Below are 22,680 nucleotides of genomic sequence, written 5' to 3'. Positions count from 1 at the left end.
GTAGTCTCCTGAGCTGTAGGACAGGAGTATGTTACCTCTCGTGTCCACCATCTATCCTGGCCTGAGCCAGGATACTCCTTTAGGAGTAAAGGGCACCATCTATCCTGGCCTGAGCCAGGATACTCCTTTAGGAGTAAAGGGCAGCACACTCAGCATACATACTGTCTCCTGTGCCTTCTCCCACTCACGCCTGTGAGTTTTCTGCCTGCTAGTCAGGATAGCACCCTGGGCTGCTTCTGGGACTTTTGTCTTCACCACCCTCTGGTTCAACTCTATTCCAGCTCATCTCATATTCCTGTTTACCTAGATCAGGCCATTGACAGATTTCCTAACTATCCCATTTTTTAAAATTATTTTTTCTCTGGAAAGGCAATATGAGGAATTTTTATATCTTTTTCCAAGTAGATGTAGAGGTTTTTAAATTAAAATTTTGTTTTCTGTTATGAGAAATGAAACATGTGCATCATCTAAAAAATCAGAAAATATGGAAAAGCCCTAAACAAAATAAAAATAAAAGCCAGAAAGTCTCTATTACTGCTACTTTATAAAAACACAAAACAGCCTTGTATGATGACAGATAGAAGCTACACTTGTGGTGAGCATAGCATAACGTAGGGTTACTGAATTACTATGTTGTATCCCTGAAACTAATGTAATGCTATTTGTCAACTCTACTCCAGTTAAAAAAAAAAAAAAATACATAGAGTAAAAAGTGAAATTCCCTACCACCTCAAGATGTAACCTCTATCAACAGCTGGAAGTATTTCTTTCCAGATTGATTTATACAAATAAACATAAAAGATACATATATGCACAGTCTTGTTCCTGAAAATTCCATCATGTAGACTTGTAGCTGGCTTTTTAAAAATGGCAATATACTGTGTACCTCTTGCTCAGACAGTAGAGAGACCTACTGTCTACCTTCCAAAGGCTGCATGAGAGGATTTCCCTGCATGGATACGTCATTATTCCTCTTCCCTCCTGTGATGAGTGTGGAGTTTTCCAATGTCATGTAACTAACTGTGTATGAGGCCACCATAAACATTCTTATCCTTACACTTTTATGCATTTGTGCCCCTGTTTCTATTAAATTTCTAAAATTGGGACTGTAGAATAAAAGGGTACCTACATAATAAATGACACGGACCGCCAAAACCTCATACCAATAAATGCAGTATCCATTTAAATGACCCTTTCATCACCCACTTCCGCCCCACTGGTTGGCTTCTCACCCTGATGCTGGATTACTGTTGCAAAGTTCAGATCTGATCCGACCCTCCCCTGCTGAAGAAGCTTCGATGGCTCCTCATTGCCTACAAGACAGAGGCCAGACACTGAGCATTCATCCAGGGCCCTCAGTCGGTTTGGGTCCTCTGAGAGGCACACGCCCAGATGGAATTTGGGGTGCAGGAGACTTATGGGGATGCCACCTGTGAAAGAGAAAGGGAAGGGGGCAAGTGTAGGCAGGCAGACTTCGGCAGAGGTCTGAGTTCTGAGACACGGGGAGGAAGATCCTCCAGCTGTGAGGCAGGGTGGAGAATGTCTCCACATCCCTGTCGGGAGCTCCAGTGCAGACTGCCCACAAGAGAAATCACACTCTGGGGAGAAATAGGCAGGCCCTAGCACCCCTGCTATCATCTGCCATTGGCTAGGAGTTTCCCAGGAGAAAATGTGAGCTTGACCTGGATGGTTTGGCAGATCCCGAAGTCGCAAGCTGTCACTCTGAGCAGCAGCTTCTCTGAATGGCACTTGTCCGTGCCTGTCATGAACAACAGCCTGCCTTTTCTTTCCTGCTTCTAGACCCCATGCTCTGACTGCCTGCCATATCCCACATAGCCAGCTGTCCATAACCCCCAACCCCCACCCCAACCTTGACCTTTGCTCACCCAGTTCTTTCTGCCTAGTATGCCACTCCTCCCCAGTTATTCCAGTCTAAATCCTAATGTGTTTTCAAAGCCCAACTTCAATGTCACCCCCTCTGGGTCATCTTCCCTGATCCCACCACGCAGAATTAATTGTTCCTTGCACCTGTGGTGCTATTTGTAGGTTAGTACTTCCCAGACTTGGAGTATTACTCTTTTCTCAGAATCTTGTCCCCTCAAACTTCAAAATACAGCATAACAAATACTGACTGAGGTGTTCACCTGTCCCTCTCACAGCACCATGAGGCTAGGGACCTCCGCCTCTTGGAAGGGTTGGAAGCACACAGTCAGTGATCCATAAATGTTGAATTACCTGGGCCTCATATGGACAGGGCAAGGTCTTGGGGAGAGGGTGGGATGTTTACTGTCATTGAGCATCACCTAGCTTGGTACCAAGTCAGAGTTTCAAAACTAGAGTACGCCTTCCTCTGTTCGTATATTCCTCCATGATTTGGAAAGACCCCAAATTTTTTTAAGTCATTATTTTATTGCCTCTGGTCAACAGATGGGAACTTTTGGGGGGGGCTTCCCTTTTTCAACCACATTTTTAGGAGTTGGGATTTTGCATTTGTTCATCACTCATTCTCCTTATGGGTGTAAGAAAAACCATTATAAGACCTGGGATGAAATCTCCAGGTCAGATGAGTAATTATTTTTTGGTTGGGTGTTTGTGGAGTGGAGGAAGCTGGGAGGGATGGAAATATTTTTTCCTTTTCTCCTTTTCCACAACCACCAATTAAAGAACTCCTCTTGGAGGGGACCTGTGGGAAATGGCTGAGGGTCTCTGGAGTGGGCATAGTTGGGCTAACATTAGAGCTTGGTGAGGATGAGGGTGGGTGGAGAGAACAGAGGAAGAAACACTGGCCCAGACTCTCTACCCTCCTTCCCCCCTTTAGATTTCCTTTAGCCGCTGTCCCTCAGCTGCAGGAGCCTGGGGCTGGATTGGCCACACCCTCCATTAGCCCCTCGCTGACTCCAACCTGTCAGGATCTCAAGAGACACCCAACGGTCTTCTTCTTCTTCTTCTTCTTCTTTTTTTTTTTTAAGATTTTTATTTATTTATTTGACAGACAGAGATCACAAGTAGGCAGAGAGGCAGGCAGAGAGAGAGGAAGGGAAGCAGGCTCCCTGCTGAGCAGAGAGCCCATCAGTGGGGCTGGATCCCAGGACCCTGGGATCATGACCTGAGCCGAAGGCAGAGGCTTTAACCCACTCAGCCACCCAGGCACCCCGCAAGGGTCTTCTTATATCAGAGTGAGGGCCATGTGCCTCTGCCTTCTCCAGTACTGCGCTCAGTACAAGTATCAGCAAGGAGGTTCTAGGCTGAGGCCTTGGCTGTTGGTGCCGATTTGGCAGTGGTTAGGAATTCTTAGAGCTTATAGTGTTAGGAAGCCGGTTGTAAGCCCAAGGTTTTTATCTCTGGGTTCACAGGCTTATCTTCAGAGGTTGTTGGACCCACCCTCTCTCCTCAAGTGGTATCAAATTATACATTTGGTGGAGTCAGAGTACTCCTCAAATTCTTTTTTTACCAGTAAAGTCCATGATCCAAACCACTTCTTTAATCCAAAGAAGATTAGTCTTCTTGGAAAGAAGGATGAAAAAAAAAAGAAGGATGTTTTCCTATGAGAGCCGGATTCCACTTGGATGGTGGGCACTGAGTAATGGAGACACCAGGTTGATTCTAGGAAGAAGCCCAGATCATCACCTTCACACTGTAATTGTCCCCTAAGGAGCTTTGCATCCCCTTCATAATCAGAATTTATGGTTTAGGGACCATATGGATTTGGTGGCACAGATCCAGAGAACTGAACACCTTAGAGTTGACGCCCATCTCCAAGGAGGACAACCCAGAGACAGCAGACCCTGCGTGTGTGTAGAGGGCAGGGAAGATGCTAGTAAGCACAGAATATCTGTGAGAAGACACTGTTGCCAGGCTTTTTAAATGCATTACAGCATCATTTTTCTTTTTTTTTTTAAAGATTTTATTTATTTATTTGACAGAGAGAGATACAAGTAGGCAGAGAGGCAGGCAGAGAGAGTGAGAGGGAAGCAGGCTCCCTGCCGAGCAGAGAGCCCGATGCGGGACTCGATCCCAGGACCCTGAGATCATGACCTGAGCCGAAGGCAGCGGCTTAAACCACTGAGCCACCCAGGCGCCCCAGCATCATTTTTCTTAAACACCCCTATAAACCTATGTTCTAGGCAGATTCTGGTCTCCAGGGTGACAGTTCTGATGTGCCCAGAAACTGTCAGAAGCATTTGGTGCACAGCAACAGACCTTGAAGGGAAAGAAAACCAGAAAAGGGCAAAAGGGCATGAAAAGAAACTTCTCAAAGTAGAATAAAATTTTGAACTGGGTTACGAAAGCACAGAACTTTAACGTGACAGCCCCTCTAGTTTTGACAGCTCTCTCCTTGATTTTTTAAGTCCTGGCCACAGTCACAAACAGGGAGCCATATCTGTTGAGACTTCCCGAGGGTTACATAAACAGTTTGGATGATTCTATGTATATATGTTTTTTAAACAACAGTTTCTGAAAACACTGGAAAAACTCCCACTTATCTAACAGCGTAATGTCTGAGCCAGCCCTGGGAGTCCCTGGGCTGCCTTACAGAATCACTTCCTCCTGACCGTAGTGGGGGCAGGGCCCTGGCTAAGTCAGAAGGTTCAGTGAGAGACCAGAGGAACAAGAGCTGGGTCTTCAGATTGTTCCTTGTGAGGACAGCTATGACATGTCACCAGTGGAGAGTGGGGGCATAGAATGCAGCAGACATAGGTCTTCTAGGGACATCGTCCTTGCAGGAGGGAGCGTGTGCTCCAGACACACTCTGCCCACTTGAATCTTGTATGACAGAAGTGTGGTTCCTGGGCCCCTAAGTCAGGGTGGGAATCTTCTCTTCTTTTTCAAGGTCTTAGCTGCCTAGTGGCCTTGAGGGTTTCTGAGACCTGCCCCGCTGGGCTCCATCTAAGAAATGCTTATGTCTTTTGACACATCCTCATCACCGACTCCCATTCTCCCTTCCAGTAGCCTCTGAAAAGTAATCCGAGAGAAAAACTGGTTTTATGCACTAGTGGTAGTGGTTTAAAGGAAACAAGAAGGACCTCCTGCTTCAGAGTCCTCCTCCCCCCGCTCAGGTACCTCAAGTTTGCCATTAGAAATGTATTTCCAGTTACGTATTTTCCTTACCCAGCTGTTATTTTGGAAGTGCAGTTAGCTGAAGTGCATAACTTATTAATGCAAATTAACTTTATCAAACTGATGCATTCTATTTAAAGAGACCTGGCCCAGTGGTTCTAAGCCTTGTGGAGGTCACCCACCCCTTCCAGAAGCAGAGGAAATAGATGGACAAACACCCAGAATTTTACATACTGTGTATGGATTTCAAGGACCCTTTTCTTGTCTCTACCTTGAAGCTTTGAGTTCTGTGAGAAGATGGTAAATGGGAAGAGGTGGTGGGGAGGGGCGGCACAAACAAGGAACCTGGGTGCTGCTAGAGATCACTTGTGGTTTTCCCCAAAGCTAGTAGTGCGAACATGTTAGAAATGAATGTCTGTCACCCAGCTGTGGTCACTGCCATGCTCTAGAGAGGAGGTGTGCTTCCGTCCACTCATGATGTTGGGGCTTGTAGGCAGTGTCTCTGAGCTCCCCAGGCCACGTGCACTCTATCTCCATTAAGCTGGATGGAGAGAAAGACACCCCACCAACTCAAGAGCTGACTTTCTGCTGGAGGAGGCAGAAGGAGGCTTGGGTCCATCTGTTGGGTTGGGTCCTCTTGGCAAGGGGACAGGGGCCACCAGCCTTCTACAACCACCCCCAACTCCCTCCAGACTACATATTAGAACCCTGAGTCTGAGATCTGTTTTATTTTCTTTGGGGAAGTCAGTTTTACAAGTCAGCTTGTGATTCCCTGGGTATTGTTCTGTTCAAACTGGGGGAAACATGGGGAAAGTTTTTGGATCCAGACTTCATTCGAAAGCCTCACAGGGGATTTTGGAGGTGATGCAGCATAGTGAAACAAGCATGGTGATCATTTGTCCTCCGTGCTTGTTATGTGAAGCTCCTTCTGCCAGTGGTGACTCAGGGAGGGGAGAATTTCCCCTTCTCGAGCCAGCTGGACAAGTGTCAACATTTCTTTCTTTGCAGACTCTGGCACGGGAGGAGGAGCAGGGCCTGGGGTAGGGGATGCCCGCAGGGTTTGGGGGCCTGGGCCCAATTGAACACACATGAAAAGAGGGGGTTCTTCTCTTGAGTCAGTCAGTCAGAGGCCCCCTGCCCTCACAGAACTGTTCTCAGCCCTTGCCACAGCACCCCCCCAAACTGGACACCAGTTTGTGTGCTTTGAACTGTCCTGAGACTCACCTCTCCCCTCCATCCCATCCCAGAAGAAAGCCCAGGTTTTGTGCGGCACACTCAGGCAGGCACACCCTCATGAGCCACTGTTTTTCCCACACTCACACTCAGACTTTCTCCATTACTTCTTTGTGTTTTTTCTAGTAGTAGTGATTTTTGTCATTATTTCTGTGTCCACTGGATTTCCTAATATTAAAATAAAGATTTCTCAAATAGGATGCCAGCAAACACTAGTCATAGATGAAAATATAGATAAATTGATATTTCATGAGCTTCTTGTCACCAAAAGTTACCACTGGAAGGGTGAAAAGGCAAGTCACAGACCGATATTTTCAGTAATGTACCTGACAGGGGGCTTCTATTTAGAATGTAAAATGAACTTCTGCAGGTCAATAAGAAAAAGACAAAATAAGCAAAAGTCTTTTTTAAAGATGTATTTATTTGAGAGAGAGCGAGAAAGGCCCACAAGAGTGGGGGAGGGGCAGAGGGAGAGACCCTTGAGCAGACTCCCACCAGTCTCACCACCCATGAGATCATGACATGAGCCAAAACCAAGAATCGTCCACTCAACCAACTGAGCCACCCAGGTGTACCCAAAATAGGCAAAAGTCTTGATCAGCAACATCTTACAAGTGGATATTTATATAGCCAATAAGCAAATTAAAACTTACAAGATATACACTCACCTAAAGGACTGAGACTTAACAGACTGATAATACCAAATACTGCCAAACCCTTCTGCACTCCTGGCAGAAGTACCAGTTGGTATAATCACCTTGCAATAATTTTTAACAGTAAAGCTAAGATTATACCCATTTCATAGGCCATGAATTCCACTTCTGGTATATGCTCAAGAGGAATGAGTGCATATATCCTCCCATGTTTGTAGCGTTTTTATTCACAGAAGTCCCAAACTGGAAACAGCCCAAATGTCCCCTCGTAATAGGAAGGATAAAGAAATTGCATCATATCCGTACCATGGAATATACCACAGCCATGTAAAAAAAAGAACACACTATGGTGACACAGAACAACAGAGAGGAATCTCACAGACATGTGGAACAAAAGAAGCCAGACACCAAAAAAGTGCATATTATATGATTCTGGGACCACACCTCTCATCTGGGAACCCCCAGTGCCTGGCCCAGTCTCTGCCACATGCCACAGGCCCTCCGTTGATGTTTGTGGACAGTGAGTGACGTGAGACCCTTATTGCTGAAGGTGCCTTTGGAGCAACATGGTTGTAAGCAGTAGAGTGGAATCTGTCTGGGAGGCCGCTGACAGGCTTACAGTTCTGCTGCACAATGAAGCAGAACCTGCATGCTGTGAAGAGGAGCAGAAAGGAAGCCTTTTTAACGGAAGGGGGAGGGGCTGTGTGTTCTGGGAAGAGACCCTCATAAGTGCACAGGGGACTAGGAGGGCTTCTTAAAGGGAATAGTGTGGTGTTGAGAGGACAAGGGACAGAAGAGGCTTGAGAAGGGCAGCCCAGGTTCAGGCAGCCGCATCACCAGGTGGTTCCTGAGCATTAGTGAGTGCGTGTCAGAATAGCCTGGAGGCCTTCTAAAAACACAGATGGCTGGGCCCCACCCCAGAGTTCTGAGTATACCCAGAGGTTCTGAGAATTTGCATTTTCTAACAAGTCCCAGGTGATGTTGATGCTCCTGGTCTAGAAGCCCCACTTTGAGAACCACTGGCTTAAGCCAAAGCCAGCTGGTGCAGCCTGTTGCACCTCACCTGAGCCACAGTGTGAGGTAAGCCAACGGCAAGATGAGACAGGGGTGTGGACAGGTGTAGTGGACAGTGACCTGGAGGCTGAGGAATTTAGACTAACTTATAGACTTAATTTAAGGCCCATGGATGGACATGAATAAAGGCTGTTCTCTGGGATGTCCCCGCTCCATGGTCTGGGTACACTCAGCCTGAAGCTTTAAGCTATACAGATATGCAGGTGATAAATGTGTACTGCATTTGGCCTTGTAGAGATGAGCTCTGTACCATCACATCTACAGGATACTCCATTCACACTGATGGGCAAACAGGGATTTTTAAAAGGCTGTTATGTTACTTTCAATTTTTCTAAATGTAATTTTTAAAAATGTAATTCCAGGATAGTTAACATACAGTGTTATATCAGTTTCAGGTGTACAACATAGTGATTCAACAATTCCAACAAGTGCGCTCCTTAATCCTATTACCTATTTCACCCATCCCCCCACCCACTTCCCCTCTGGGAACCATCAGTTTGTTCTCTAGACTTAAGAGTCTTTCTTGGCCTCTCTCTCTCTCTCAGATAAATAAAAAGATTTTATTTAGGGGCGCCTGGGTGGCTCAGTGGGTTAAAGCCTCTGCCTTCGGCTCAGGTCATGATCTCAGGGTCCTGGGATCGAGCCCCACATCGGGCTCTCTGTTCAGTGGGGAGCCTGCTTCCTCCTCTCTCTCTGTCTGCTTCTCTGCCTACTTGTGATCTCTGTCTGTCAAATAAATAAATAAAGTCTTTTAAAAATTTTTTTATTTATTTGAGAGAAAGAGTGAGACGGAGAGAGATCACGAGCAGTGGGGAGGGGTAGAGGGAGAAGCAGACTCCCCACTGAGCAGGGAGCCCGATGGGGGACTGGCTCCCATTGCCCTGGGATCATGACCTGAGCCAAAGACAGATGCTTAACCAACTGAGCCACCCAAGAACCCATGTTTCTCTCTCTTTGTTTTTCCTTTGCTCATTCGTTTTGCTTGTTAAAGTCCACATGTGAATAAAATTGTATAGTAATTGTCTGTCTCTGACCTATTTCACTGAGCATTATACTCTCTAGCTCCATCCATGATGTTGCAAATGGCAGATTTCATTCTTTTTTATGGCTGAATTATATTCCATGATGTGTGTGTGTGTGTGTGTGTGTGTGTGTGTGTGAATGTATACATTCACACACACACACATACCACATCTTCTTTATCCATTCACCTTTCCATGGACACTTGGGCTGCTTCTAAAATTCAGCACTTGTCAGTAATGCTGCTATAAACATAAGGGTGCATGTATTCCTTCAAATTAGTGTTTTTGTATTTTTGGGATAGATGCTTGTGTCATTACTGGATCATAGGATAGTTCTATTTTTAACTTTTTGAAGAACCACAGTGGCTGCACTAGTTTGCATTCCCACCAACACCACATGAGGGTTCCTTTTTCTCCACATCCTCACCAACACTTCTTTCTTGTGTTGTTGATTCTAGCCATTCTGACAGGTGTGAGGTGAGATCTCATTGTAGTTTTGATTTGCATTTCCCTGACAATGAGTGATGTTAAGTATCTTTTCAGGTGTCTCTTGGCCATCTGGATGTAAAAAGGCATTTTAAATATGCAACATCAAGATTATTTGTAGCCATGCAGTACATGCATGCTGTGGGGATGGCCAATGGAAAAGCAATCTGCTGATCTGACCTTTCAGGCAAAAGCAGCAGTTTTACTCTCAATAAAGAGATAACTGCTCTAGATTTCTCTTTCTAGTGGCCCACAGCCCTCCCAGGTTCCCAGGGACAAAGGTGTTAAACCACACACCCAGTCCATTTCTATCACCGGAGGGACGCATGGACCCTGGAGGTTTCTCCCAAAAGGTCTCTCCTTGGCTAAGCGTGAGATAGTCACTTGGGTGGGGCTTAGGGAGGGAGGTCAACTCTGAATGCCTCAGGTGAAGAGTCCCTGCCCCTCCCCGGATTGTCCTGGTTGGGACACTGACCAGCCGGACAGGCCATTTCCTGGATGACCCAGGTACAAAAAGCAGATGCCATCTGTCGTCCTGGGTGCTGGCTTCCAGTTATACCTCCAATAAGCTACACTGAGTACCAGCTTTCTGCCAAGAAATCTACTGGGTGTGGTAGAAACACAGATGAATCAGCCACAGACCTACCCTCCAGAAATACCCGATTTAATAGTGGAGAGGGAGACAGAGGCCATTCCTGGTCATTAAAAACCATTCTTCCCAGCGGCACCTGGGTGACCCAGTCAGTTAAGCGTTTGCCTTCAGCTCAGGTCATGATACTGAGATCTTGGGATTGATCCCCATATCCAGCTCCCTGCTCACTGGGGAGTCTGCTTCTTCCTCTCCCTCTGCCCTCCCCCCCCCCAATGCAGGCACTCCCAAGTGCTCTCTCTCTCTCAAATAAATAAATAAAATCTTTAAAAACCCTTCTTCCTGGTCTCTTATTCCCCTCCTTTCACATGCCTGGTCTGGGTCTAACTCCCAGCACCCCCTAGCACTGGGGGCTGTCACCATTTAGCAGAATCCTGGAGTCACAGAGATGAGTAAATTAAGATGCTTTTGGTCTGGTGGAGAGCCCTTCCTGCCCCATATCTGAGGATAGGGCAATTCTGACCAGGTGCCCTCCAGCCATTCCCCATGATGCTGGAGCCATGACCATCAGCTCTGGGCTGGAGAAACCCAAGTTCCCTTGCTGGCTGGGCTCCACATTGACCAGGGGAGCCCAGGGATCCCTGCCTTTGCATCGGCCTGGCCCAGACCAATCAAATTGCAGGTCTCTGGGGATTACAGCTGCCGCATACAAGATTATCCACAGGAAGATGAGACGGCCTCAGGTGACGGACTGTCAGTGCCTGCTGACTTCCCCAGGACCTCCTTTTTCTAGGAGTCCTGCCTCTCTTATTCCTTAGCGACCTGGAAACTGGCTTGCTCCCTCCTCACTGTCACCGGCATGTCCCCTCCCCCAATACCATTTGCAAGAGAATCACTTACAAGAGAACAGGGACCCAGAGATCAGAAGCAGATTTAGATCTTGCTCTGCAGGTCGGTTGGTATGACTAGGGCAAAGCACCGAACCTTTCAGAATCTTAGTTTCCTTTATCTGTAGAATGGTGATAATGACCTTGCTTACTTCATAGTATTGTTCAGAGGCACAGAGGATACAGAAACAAAATTCTTGTCCTTAAACCACCTTAAAGCCTAACAAGGGAGTTGGACAAGCACACTCACTGTGTGATCTGTACCAGACCAGAGGCTTGTTTGGGGGGCAAATAGTGAGCAGAGTGGAGGCAAACTAATTCTGTCTAATAAGGGGGACCTGCAGAGCTGCCATGAGGTGCGGGGCATAGAAGCAACTTTCCAGGGCTTTGGACTGGTGCTTGTTGAACACCAGACACTCTGTTAAGCATTTTACCCATGTTTTATTTGTCCTCACAATAAGCCTGTGAGATAGGTTTTATCATCCCCATTTTATAGATAAGCAAACTGAAGGTTAGAAAGGATCATGCATTGCCTTGGCATAGTATTAACTGAGCATCAACTACATGCTAAGTGTTGCCTGTATAACAGTACATAACAGACTCAAGTCCCCTGCTTCTGGAGCTTGCATTCCATAGGTGAGGTCACTTGCCCAAAATGAAACTGGAATGTGCCAGAACTGGCACTCAAACTCAGGTCTGGTGGCCTCCTAGGCTTGTGCTTTTCCCACCTCACCCCGGAACTCACTGCTCCCCAGGACACTCCTCTCGTTAGGGGCACAGATTGCCCCTGCCAGCCATTCTGGGGAATTTGGAGATTCCAAAGCAAGGCTGGGTCAGAGATAGGAGAGAAGTTGACATTTCTGTAGAACTTTCTGTGTCCCAGGCCCTTCCGGGCAGCACTGCCCCCCAAAAAGACTGAATGCCTGACTACCTGGATGTTTTCCCTAGGGAAGGATGGAAAGGGGGAGCTCCCCCAAGGGGCATTCAAAGGAAGACGGGGATGCTCTCTATGCTTCCCTCAGAGGGAGACACCCTCTTCCTGGCTCAGGTAGGGAATCCCTTTGGATTTCACTGGGTTTAAGAGTGGGGCCTATTGTTTCCCTAGTGTTTAGACCATCGAGGGAGGAAAACTCCAGACCAGGGTGTATCTGAGGATAAAATCAGCCTCTGGCATCTGAGTGGATTCTGGCTCCTTGGTAAAAGGCTCAGCTCTGCTCTTCTACTGTTCTGGGCTTCAGGCTGCTTCTTGATGCCATGAGACCCGTGACCCTCCCATTGGACAGTGATGTTGGTTTCTTCAACCCAAAAAATCAGGGATTTGCAAACCTACCCCACTAAGAAAAAAAGATGCAGTTTACTCCTAGTGGCAGTCACTTGGAAACAATCTGAATTGTCAATGTTCGGGGATTAAATGAATTATGGTAAAAACATGCGTTAAGTAGAATACTGTGCAGGCATTAAAATCAGCACGTGGAAGAAAATTAATGGCATTAGAAGGGTGCTTATAATAGGTTTAGTCAAAATTCATGACTAAAACAATGTACACAGGAGCACCTGGGTGGCTTAGTGGGTTAAGCCTCTCCTTCGGCTCGGGTTATAATCTCAGGGTCCTGGAATTGAGCCCTGCATCAGGCTCTCCACTCAGTGGGGAGCCTGCTTCCTCTCTCTCTTCTGCCTGCCTACTTGTGATCTCTTTCTGTCAAATAAATAAACAAAATCTTTAAAAAAAAAAAAAAAAGTGTACCCAGAACAAAATGGACAACCCAATCTTGCTTTTTAAAAAAGGACTTATTTATTTATTTGAGAGAGTGCGAATTCAAGTGTGGGGAGGGGAGGAGGGAAAGAAGCAGATTGCCCACTGAGTACAGACCCCGGACCCCAACCCTAACCCCACCAAGGCTGGATCTTGACCCCGAGATCATGACCTGAGCTGAAATCAAGAGTCGGTGCTCAACTGACTAAGCTACCCAGGTGCCCCAACCTGATCTGATTTTTAAAAACTCTGTGTATATGCATAGAAAAATGTCTCCAAGGATGTATACCAAGTATGAGCAGTAGTCCTCTCTGGGCAATAGAATTTTAAGTGATTTTTTTCCCTCCTCTTTTCAGTATTTCCCAATCCTTCAGTGAAAATGCACGTTTTTCATAACCATGGAAAGAAAATCCCACGGTATATATTAAGGAGAGAAGAGGAAGAGAATGCCTCCTTTTGGCCCTGTACTTAGATGACCCCAGGCCCTGGCCAGCTCTGGGATATTTGGACACCAAAAAGTAGTGGGGCAGGGGCCAGCATGCGGAGAACTAGCCCAACACGAACACCATGCCCAGACAGGCCACCTGACCCCAAAGCTTCCTCTCACCCCATCTCGTTGGTTGGCTTTCCTGCATTTGTTGGCATCTGTCTCCCCAGGGCGATCGCCTCCTCCACAAGTCAGGCTCTATTACCTCTCCTGTTCCCTCTGACTTCCCTTCAGGAGAAGGGGCCCAAATGGGATCTTGGTTTTGTAAGCAGCAGAGGACATACTCAGCAGCCCCAGGCTCTGGGCATTGATCCTAAAGCGACATGGGCCAGTGAGAAAATGGGAACTCCTTCATGGGAGTCTAGAAATAGGCAGATAGCTGGCTTACGTGGACAGACACTGGCTGAAGGTCAGCAACCTGCAGAACCTGGTCCAGCTTGGTAACTACGGCTGCTACTGACATGGGCTGTGGAAATGCCAGCTTGGTGTGCTATGTTTTATACAGGAGTGAAGTACAGGTGGAAGCAATTCGTCTGATCACCTCTTCCCCCTTCGCTCCCAGGGCTCCCAGGGCTCCTGCGGCCACCATCTCACTCTGCCTCTAGGCTGATGACTTCAGCTCTTCTCTTTTGAACCTGTTGCAGTCAGGTTGTCATCCCAGCCTTTCCACTGAATCTGCTGGCCCTTGACCAGTATCACCTGGGACTCTAAGATGCCAAATCCGGTGATTAATTCTTTGTCCTCACACGACTTAACCTATCATAGTGGATTTGGCCATCGTCCCTGAACCCCTTTCTCCTGGTTTTCCTCCTATTGTACTCCTTCTCAGTCTCCTTTACTGTCTCTCAGTCCTTAGACAGTTTCCTTGTTGACAGTCATCCCCTTGGTGGCCTTATCCTGTGTCACTGCTTTAAAGAGCCACACTCTGAGCACTTGCAAATCTTCATGGCTAGTCTAGACCTCTCCCCTGAATCCACATATCCACCTGCCTAGAGGCCTCTCCATATGAGTCTCTAAAGGGCATCTCCTACTTAACATGTCCAGAACTAAGTTCCTAATCTCCCCCTGCTCCAACAGGCACCACCAGCACAATGCAAGCCAGATAGTAGCAATTCTAGTTCTAATTCTATTTGCTTGAGGCAAAAGTCTCAGAGTCCTTTTGGAATTCTTTATTTCAAACCCACCTCTAATCTATCGGTGATCCTGTTGGCTCTCCTTTCTAGAATCTGACTGTATGTCTGTACCTCCATGCCGCCTCTGTAGTCCAAGCCACCATCATCTCTTGCCAGAATTTCTGTAGTAGCCTCCTAACTGGTTCTACCTGTGCTCCCCAATTTATTCTCAACATAATGTCCTGAGTGATATTGGGGGGGTGGCTTTTGTTTTGTTTTGTTTTTAAGAAGTGGGCGGAGGGGGAGAGGGAGAGAGAGAATCTTAAGCAAGCTGTGTGCCCAGCGTGGAGCCCAGTGCAAGGGTGATCTCTTTCAGACCTTGAAATCATGACCTGAGCTGAAATCAAGAGTGTCAGATGCTTAACCAACTGAACCACCCAGGGGTCCTCAGAGTGATATTGTTAAGATGTGAGTCACATCATATCACTTTTCTGTGTAAAACTCTCCAGTGGCTCCCATCTGAGTCAAAGCTTAAGTTCATACAAGGGCCTTCTTTTGGTACCCTGCATGTTCAGAACCTCACTGCCTCTCTGATCCCCTATCTTACCTCCCCTTCACTCACCCTGCTCTGGCCACACCACCCTCCCCAATGATCTTTACCATGTCAAACAGCCTCTCACCTCTGGGCCTTTGCACATGCTGTTACGTTCCTTCCACCTGGAAAGCTTCTTCTCCATTAAATGTCAGGGTTCAGGCCTTTATTCCTTTCAGGTCTTTGTTCATAATTCACTTTCCCTGGCCATACTATTTAGAGTTTCAGTACTCCTGCCCATCTGTTCCAACACTCCCTTGACTTTCTCCTGTTTGCTTTCCCCTCCAGAATACTCTCCTCTTCTGACTACTATATACTATATTTTATTCCCTTCTCTGGTTGTTGGTCTTGCCTCATAGAATGCAAGCTCCATGAAGGCAGGGTATTTGTCTCTTTTGTCTACTGCTGTATCTCCAGAGCCTGAGGACTCTGGCATATAGCTGCCTGGCATATAGCTGGTGCTCAGTAAATGCCTGATAAATGGCTCTATGACTCAAAATACATGAAAGGATGATTTTCTGTTTATAAAAGACCTTGAGGGGCGCCTGGGTGGCTCAGTGGGTTAAAGCCTCTGCCTTCAGCTCAGGTCATGATCCAGGGTCCTGGGATCAAGCCCTGCATCGGGCTCTCTGCTCAGCAAGGAACCTGCTTCCCTTCCTCTCTCTCTGCCTGCCTCTCTGCCTACTTGTGATCTCTGCCTCTGAAATAAATAAATAAAATCTTTTTAAAAAATAAAAGGCCTCGAGACTTGGTGGAAAGAGCCCTGGAGTTCCTGCCAGCACAGGAGCACCGAGAGACCGAGTGAGAAAGAAATGCCCCCAGTGGAGAATGTCCATGTGTGGAAGTCTGAAGTGGGCCAGCATGCAGCCAGCTCACACCTCAGTGCTTCTGAAGAGTCACCACAGATGAAAGGGGTCCCACTTCTCTTCCATCCAGGCCTTTTTTTTGCCCCAAGGCCTGTCCTCAGGGCTCTGTCTCAATCACTTCCTTTCCTTTTCTTCTCTAGGTGCCAGAGTTTGTAGCCTTTTGGAGGAAGACAATAACAAGGTAAGAGAACAATAAGACTGTGTCTAGTTTGGGACTTCCAAACTCACAAGGCCTTGAAAGGTGTTCAAGGAAGACCAGGATGTTGAAAGTGTTGGCAGCTGGATGAAGCGAAGGTCCAGAGGACTCCTCTTGACTTCCTGGATAGAGTGTGGGTGCTGGGACAGTGAGGACAGCTCAGTATTTAACAGTGGATCATCAGCGGTGGCTGCCAGGTCTCAGATCCAAGAAGATTGTGCTCCCCTTGGGAAGACAGGAGCCTAGCTCTCCTGCTCTGCCTCCCCGACTTCCCTCCAGGCCTCTCTCTTTCACCCCTTGCTCTTCTGCCAGGCCTGCTGAAGTCAGGTATCCTGGGCATTCTTTCTTTCTTTTTTTTTTAAAGCAAGGATGGTTTGGATGTAGATTTAGAGAAACATAGGATGCTTCCTGCATAGGGGTTCTCTGATTCTGTGTTAAAAGACAGTCCAAATTTTATTTTATTTTATTTTATTTTATTTTTTTAAAGATTTTTTATTTATTTATTTGATAGATAGAGATCACAAGTAGGCAGAGAGGCAGGCAGAGAGGAGGAGGAAGCAGGCTCCCTGCTGAGCAGAGAGCCTGATGTGGGGCTCGATCCCAGGACCCTAGGACCATGACCTGAGCCGAAAGCAGAGGCTTTAACCCACTGAGCCACCCAGGCGCCCTTTTTTTTTTTTTTAAAGATTTTTTATTTATTTATTTGATAGATAGAGATCATAAGTAGGCAGAGAGGCAGGCAGAGAGGAGGAGGAAGCACAGTCCAAATTTTAAAGAGTGAAAATACTCAGTAAATAATGGCTGTGGGGAATTGTGTACCAGTGTACATAGTGTTAAAAATGTGTCCAGCATTGGACCAAGCAATTCCACTTTCTGGAATTTATCCTAGGAAAATAATCACAGTTATGCAAAGATGTGTGTACAAAGATAATTTGTCACTGCATTGTTTTTATAAGAAAGAGTGAGAGAGAGGAAGAACGGAAAGAAAAAAGAAAGGAAAAGAATTGGAAAGCCCAAGAAAAAGGAATTGGTCCTTTAAAATCTGGCACATCCACACAAGGGCATGTCACACAGCAGAATGACCTAGGTGTATACTTAACTGACAAGAAAGATGTTTCATATATTGCTAAGTTAAGGGACAAAAAAAAAAAAAAAAGGAAAAAGAAAATGTAGAAAACTCAACAAACATGCAAAGCGAGTGGCTTGGAACACAGGCTGGAGGGCTGAAATCCAGGTCAGTCTCTTTTAACCCATGTGAGAGCTCAGGCAGGTGATTTGATCTCCCTAAGCTTCTACTTCTTTCCAGTAGAATGGGCATAATAACACAGGTCTTGCAGAGTTGCAAGAATTGGGTGGGATTAACACATCTAAAGGCCTGGGCACAGAGTCCAGCCTGTGTTGAGTGCTCAGCAGGTGGGCACCCAGATGAGGTGTGAACCGATAGTATTTCTACTTGTGTATAAGTCTGGAAACGTTCTGGAAATTCATAATCAAGTAGTGGTTTTATTTGGCTGGTAAAATATTGAGTGATTTTCAAATTTTTCTTATTTTTGTGCATGGAATAAATGTTACTTATTTAATGAAGGTGTAATTTTAAAAAGGAAGTAACAATTGAAAAGGTTAAAAGAAAGAAAACCTGCCATGCATTTGGCAGGCAAGCCCGCTGTGCAGCCTGGGTGAGTAGAGGTGGGAGGGAGGAGGAGGAAGAAGGGCAGTGGGTGAAGGAAAGAACTGGAAGGACTGCTGGGCCTGAGGGCTGGTGCCCAAGAAGATGCACTTCAGAGGTAAGGCTCAAGCTGCTACAGGCATGTTCCCCACTCTGGCCCCTCCTGGGGAGCTCCTGGGGCTCTCCTGGCAGGAGATACGGTGACTCAAGGCCCATCTGTCCCATGAGATGGCAATGAGTGTGTGCAATCAGCTCTGGCAGCAGAGCACATCAGCGGAGGGGCCCTGGGCCTTCAGAAACCAGCATCTTGTCCAGGCCCAGAGCAGGAGAGGCAGGAAGTCCTAGGGAGTTCCTCAGTTCCTCAAAGAATGACTAGCTCCTCTCTTCTTTAGCTCCCTGGCCAGATCCACACTCAAGAGCAGGGTCTCCTCAGTCAATACAACCTGCTGGGAAGGGGAGCCAGTGACTGGTGACCGCCCCTGGGTTGCTGTGTGGGCTCCGGCCCTCACCCCCACATGCCAACTGCCTTCACTGGCCAGTGAGATTAGGAGGAGAAACTCTTCCACGTTAAGGAGGTGCCAATTTATTCAGCATTCTCGGGGCATGGCTCATCCATGCAAGTGACTTCTCCAAATAATCAGACTTAATCCCATTGCATTGCAATTTTTCATTGTACTCATTTTTAATTAATTTCTGTTTTATCATGTTGATCAAAATAATGCAGGCATATGGTTTCTGTATGAACAGTACAGAGAGGCTGGGAATAAAAACCTTCTCCCTTAGCTTCCTCAGTCCTGCTCTCTCTAGAGATAGCCTCTTTCAACTCTTTCATTAGTTTCTATTTCTGCTTACACTGTTATTTCTTGATTTACCAATTTTAGACATCTGTTGACTTGTGGGAGATAAGAATTGAGCTTCCTATAAAGTCATTTCCAGTTCTCCGCCATCTCCCAGTAAGAATATAACATGATTTTTGGTTAACTCAGTAGTGAATGTAGAGGTATTCTTCACTGCTGAGCTAAGTAGTGTGTTGTGTGGGGGAAAAGTCTTGTATCTTTGATAATTTTCTCCCTTCTGTTTTACCTGTTGGACCTACTGGATTTACCCTTCTGATTTTCTTATATTTTCTCTATTTCCCTGCCCTTTGCCCTTAGGTCTCCTTTCTTGGGCAACTTTACTTGACTTTATCCTCCAACCTTGCTGCTGATATTTTAATTTTGGCTTTTATATTTTTTAAGATTTATTTATTTGACAGATAGAGATTACAAGTAGGCAGAGAGGCAGGCAGAGAGAGAGGAGGAAGCAGGCTCCCAGCCAAGCAGAGAGCCCGATGCGGGGCTCAATCCCAGGACCCTGGGATCATGACCCGAGCTGAAGGCAGAGGCTTTAACCTGCTGAGCCACTCAGGCGCCCCTGGCTTTTATATTTTTAATATACTGTTATTCATTCTTGTCTTCTGTGCCTTTTTTCATAATCACATTCTTGTTTTATGGATATACTCTTGATCTCTTACCTCTATGAAAGCATTGTTTATTTTTCTTCTATTTGTTTTGTTTTTATTTTCTTCTATTCTCTTTATTATCTTTGTTTCTTCCTAGCTGCTTTTTGCATGTTTGTTTTCTGTCTTTCATGTTGGAGGTATTCCTCAAATGTCAGATGTCCTGGCTGTATGTTGATACTTATGAATGGAGCAATAAAAACCTGAATTAAACTGTATGTTTGGGGACAATGTATCAGCTGGGGCTTTGCTATAGGGAGCAAGCTGGTCTTTTCATTAACAAGCCTCTAAATGTCAGACTCTGTTCTCTAGAGCTAGGTTTCTCAACCTTGGAGCTATTGATATTTTAGTACAAATAATTCCTTGTTGTCAGGGGCTCTTGTGCACTGCAGAATGCTTAGCAGTATCACTCAGCCCCCAGATGCCTTTTCTAGACTTGTGATAACGAAAAATGTCTATAAACATTGCCAAATGTCCCCTGGGTGGCAAGATCACCCCATTAAGAACCACTACTTAAGCCATTCCACTTCTCCAGAGAAGCATTCTGACTCTTTGTTCCCATTACTTATGACTGCATAATAAACCACTCCAGAACTTAGCAGCATAAACAACAGCCATTTTATTATTCTACAAGTCAGGAATTCAGAAAAGGCACAGCTCCACAATGTCTGGAGCCCAGGTTGGGGTGACTGAAATGACCGAAGGCTTGAGTCACTGGGATTTGGAACAGCTGGAGCTGAAGGATCCACTTTCCAGATGGTTCTCCCTCCCCTTGGCAGGGATAGCAAGAAGCCTGGGCTCAGCTGGGACTGGTGACCAGAGAGGCTGCACATGGCGTCCCTAGCATCCAGCCTAGTAGCTGGATATCTTTCGTGGTAGCTCGAGCTCTGGTGTGAATGCTCCAGCAAGCAATGTGGGGACTGCATGGCCTTTTATGGCCTGGTCTTGGAAGTCACATGGCTTCACTTACCACTGCAGTCACAAGGTACCCCCAGATTCAGGGGAAGGGACTGATACCCACTTCTCAATGGAAAATGTGTCGAAAAAATTTGCAGCTATGTCTTAAATTCACCCCACTCCAGAATGAGATGTGAGGCGTGGAGGCCTTGAAGCTCACTCTTCAGTCTTCAGACTTTGTCTTTGTCACCCATTTGCATCCTGTGTTCATCTACCGTCTCCTCTGCCTCCATCTCTCATGTTCAGAATCTTTAGTCTCCTGCTCCATGAGGCAGAACGTGGAGTAGGATCGAGAAGGATTTACCTGGTTCCTTACCCCACTGACTCCTATGCCTGACTCCCACCATCATTATGACTAATTTCCCTGAGGTCTGAGCTCATCCAGCGTTCTGGGGGTGAAGGGACTGGCCTCCTGTCAGTAGCCCTGTCCGTGGGCCCTAGGAGACTAGCTTCCTCCAGGCCAGCCCTCATTCCTCTGTCTGCTTTCTCTCTTCCTGGAGGCTACTCAAATCTCATCCACCCATGTCTCCTTTACCATTCCCTTGCACTTGAAGGTTGATACCGTTTTCTTTCTTCTTTTTTTAAATTTATTTTCATTTATTTTTTAAGTTTTTATTTAAATTCCAGTCAGTTAACATACAGTGTAATATTAGTTTCAGGTGTACAATATAGCGACTCTACAATTCCAATGCAGTGACCACATTTAACTCTTTGCTGTTAATTCAGAGTCATCTTTATGAATGTTCATGTTTACCTTGGAATTATGAAGCTAAGTAGACCAATTTATCCCTGCATGATGGGGACTGGGATCACTGTGCAAAAAATCCCTTCAGCCTTTTTTCATGGTCATCTCTGTCTTGGACTGCCTCTCATCCCATTCATTTGTAGTGAGGGTGCCACATTATAGCACATGAACTTTCTTTTCTTCTTCTTTTTTTTTTTAATATTTTATTTATTTATTTGACAGCAAGAGAGAGAGAGAGAGAGAGAGAGAGAGTGAGTGCACAAGCAGGGGGAGTGGCAGGAAGATGCAGGCTCCTTGCAGAGCAGGGGAAGCCCGATATGGGACTCGATCCTGGGACTCTGGGATGATGACCTGAACCAAAGGCAGTGGCTTAATTAATTGAGCCACCCAGGCACCCAGCACATGAACTTTCAATCTACTCCTCCAGAGTGACTAAACCAAATGGCTGTTCAGGGTGTCCCTGCCATGGCCCTGCTCCTACCTATTTCCTGCCTACCCTTCCTCACTCCTTCCTGCATTCAACTTTTGTGGATTGCCTCAACCTGGCTCCATGGTACTTGCTTCCAGTTGGATTTGGCCAACTGAAGACCCCTCTGGGGGTTTGGAGAATAATGGCAGGGTGCTTTAGGGTACTTTATCCCCCCAGTTACCTCCCTTGCTATGCTTGGGTCAGGAGGATCTGGGTTCTTCACTCTAAAGCCACAACGCCTACAGTAGCCTTCTCCTCCAGCCCTGTGTAGATTCCACTAACCTCTCCCTTCATGTTGGAGGTAACAGCTCCACCGCTGTAGCTGGCTCTAGGAGGCTTCTCTTCCCATTGTCCTTCTCCTTAGTCCTGCTCACCGTGGATGTATATAAGCTCTCCTCGGTTACCTGGGCAGCACGCATCTGTTTCCCACTGGGACTCTGACGATACAGAAAGTTTTTCTCATTTGCATCTAAAATAAGAATAGTCCCTGAGAGAGATCTTCCCAGTTCTTTGTATGAGCTTTGTGACATCTCAGGACTACACAGGGGCTTTTAAAAATTCACTTTCAAGTTTTTAACTATGATGCACGTTAGAAGGTACTGGATTAGTGACTTCTCCATATGGGGGAATATGACTCACTAAAGTGTTTTGAGGAGGAAAATAAACCTGTCAATAAAAGGAAACCAGGAGAGAGAGTATATGATGACTTTCAGAAATTATACGGCCGACTGGAAAACATCAACAGTTTCAGAAAATGAAGAAATATCTTCCTGAACAACAGATCCTTGTTGGGTCTCTAAAGTGAAGTGTAGGTTTGGGGGCCATGTCTGGGTTGGATTCCCCTATATCTGACATGAGGAGTCCCTTAGGTGAGACCCACTAAGCTTGTGTGTTTCCAGCTCAGTGGCCTCCTTGATGCTTTTGCTCTGAGGAATAACATGTGCTTGTTCCCTGGATGAGGATGACTTGGAGCCCAGACAGGCCCACAGCCTAGGTCCCGGTCACATCTCACACCCAGGAGGAGCACTGGTAATCCGGAGCCACCTCCGGATCAGCCTGCACGACTCCCCTGCTGGAATGCTCTCTGAATTCTCTTGCCTCCTCCTCTCCTGGGCAGGTCAGGCCTCAGTTTTTGGTTGGATTTGTACAGTCCATTGAAGCACACATACCTCTAGGGAAAAAGTAGAATCAAGTACTCTTCTTGGCCACCCATTTCCTGAAGCACAAAGAGGAAATATTTCATCAGTGCTTTGTAAAGGTGATGACAGGAAGGGGTAGTGGCTCCCCAGCTGGCAGGGCTGGCTGCATGGTGTTTCACAGATGAGGGAGGTGAGATG

The 22,680-nt window shown here is 46.4% G+C and overlaps 1 protein-coding gene across 13 annotated transcripts in view; it reads left to right on the top strand.

The window, feature by feature from the left end:
* LOC123938779 overlaps positions 1-22,680 on the top strand; it is a 137,577-nt gene that overhangs the window by 26,485 nt on the left and 88,412 nt on the right. For all 13 annotated transcript variants that reach the window (XM_046000471.1, XM_046000467.1, XM_046000472.1 and 10 more), the window contains exon 3: positions 15,953-15,993. In XM_046000471.1, the coding sequence (XP_045856427.1) occupies positions 15,953-15,993 (41 nt within the window). The remainder of the gene's footprint in view (positions 1-15,952; positions 15,994-22,680) is intronic.

The sequence above is a fragment of the Meles meles genome, chromosome 3 (genome assembly GCF_922984935.1).
Source record: "Meles meles chromosome 3, mMelMel3.1 paternal haplotype, whole genome shotgun sequence".
Taxonomy (NCBI): domain Eukaryota; kingdom Metazoa; phylum Chordata; class Mammalia; order Carnivora; family Mustelidae; genus Meles; species Meles meles.
Note: the sequence above shows the minus strand (reverse complement) of the source record. Positions and strands in the feature narration are given on the sequence as shown.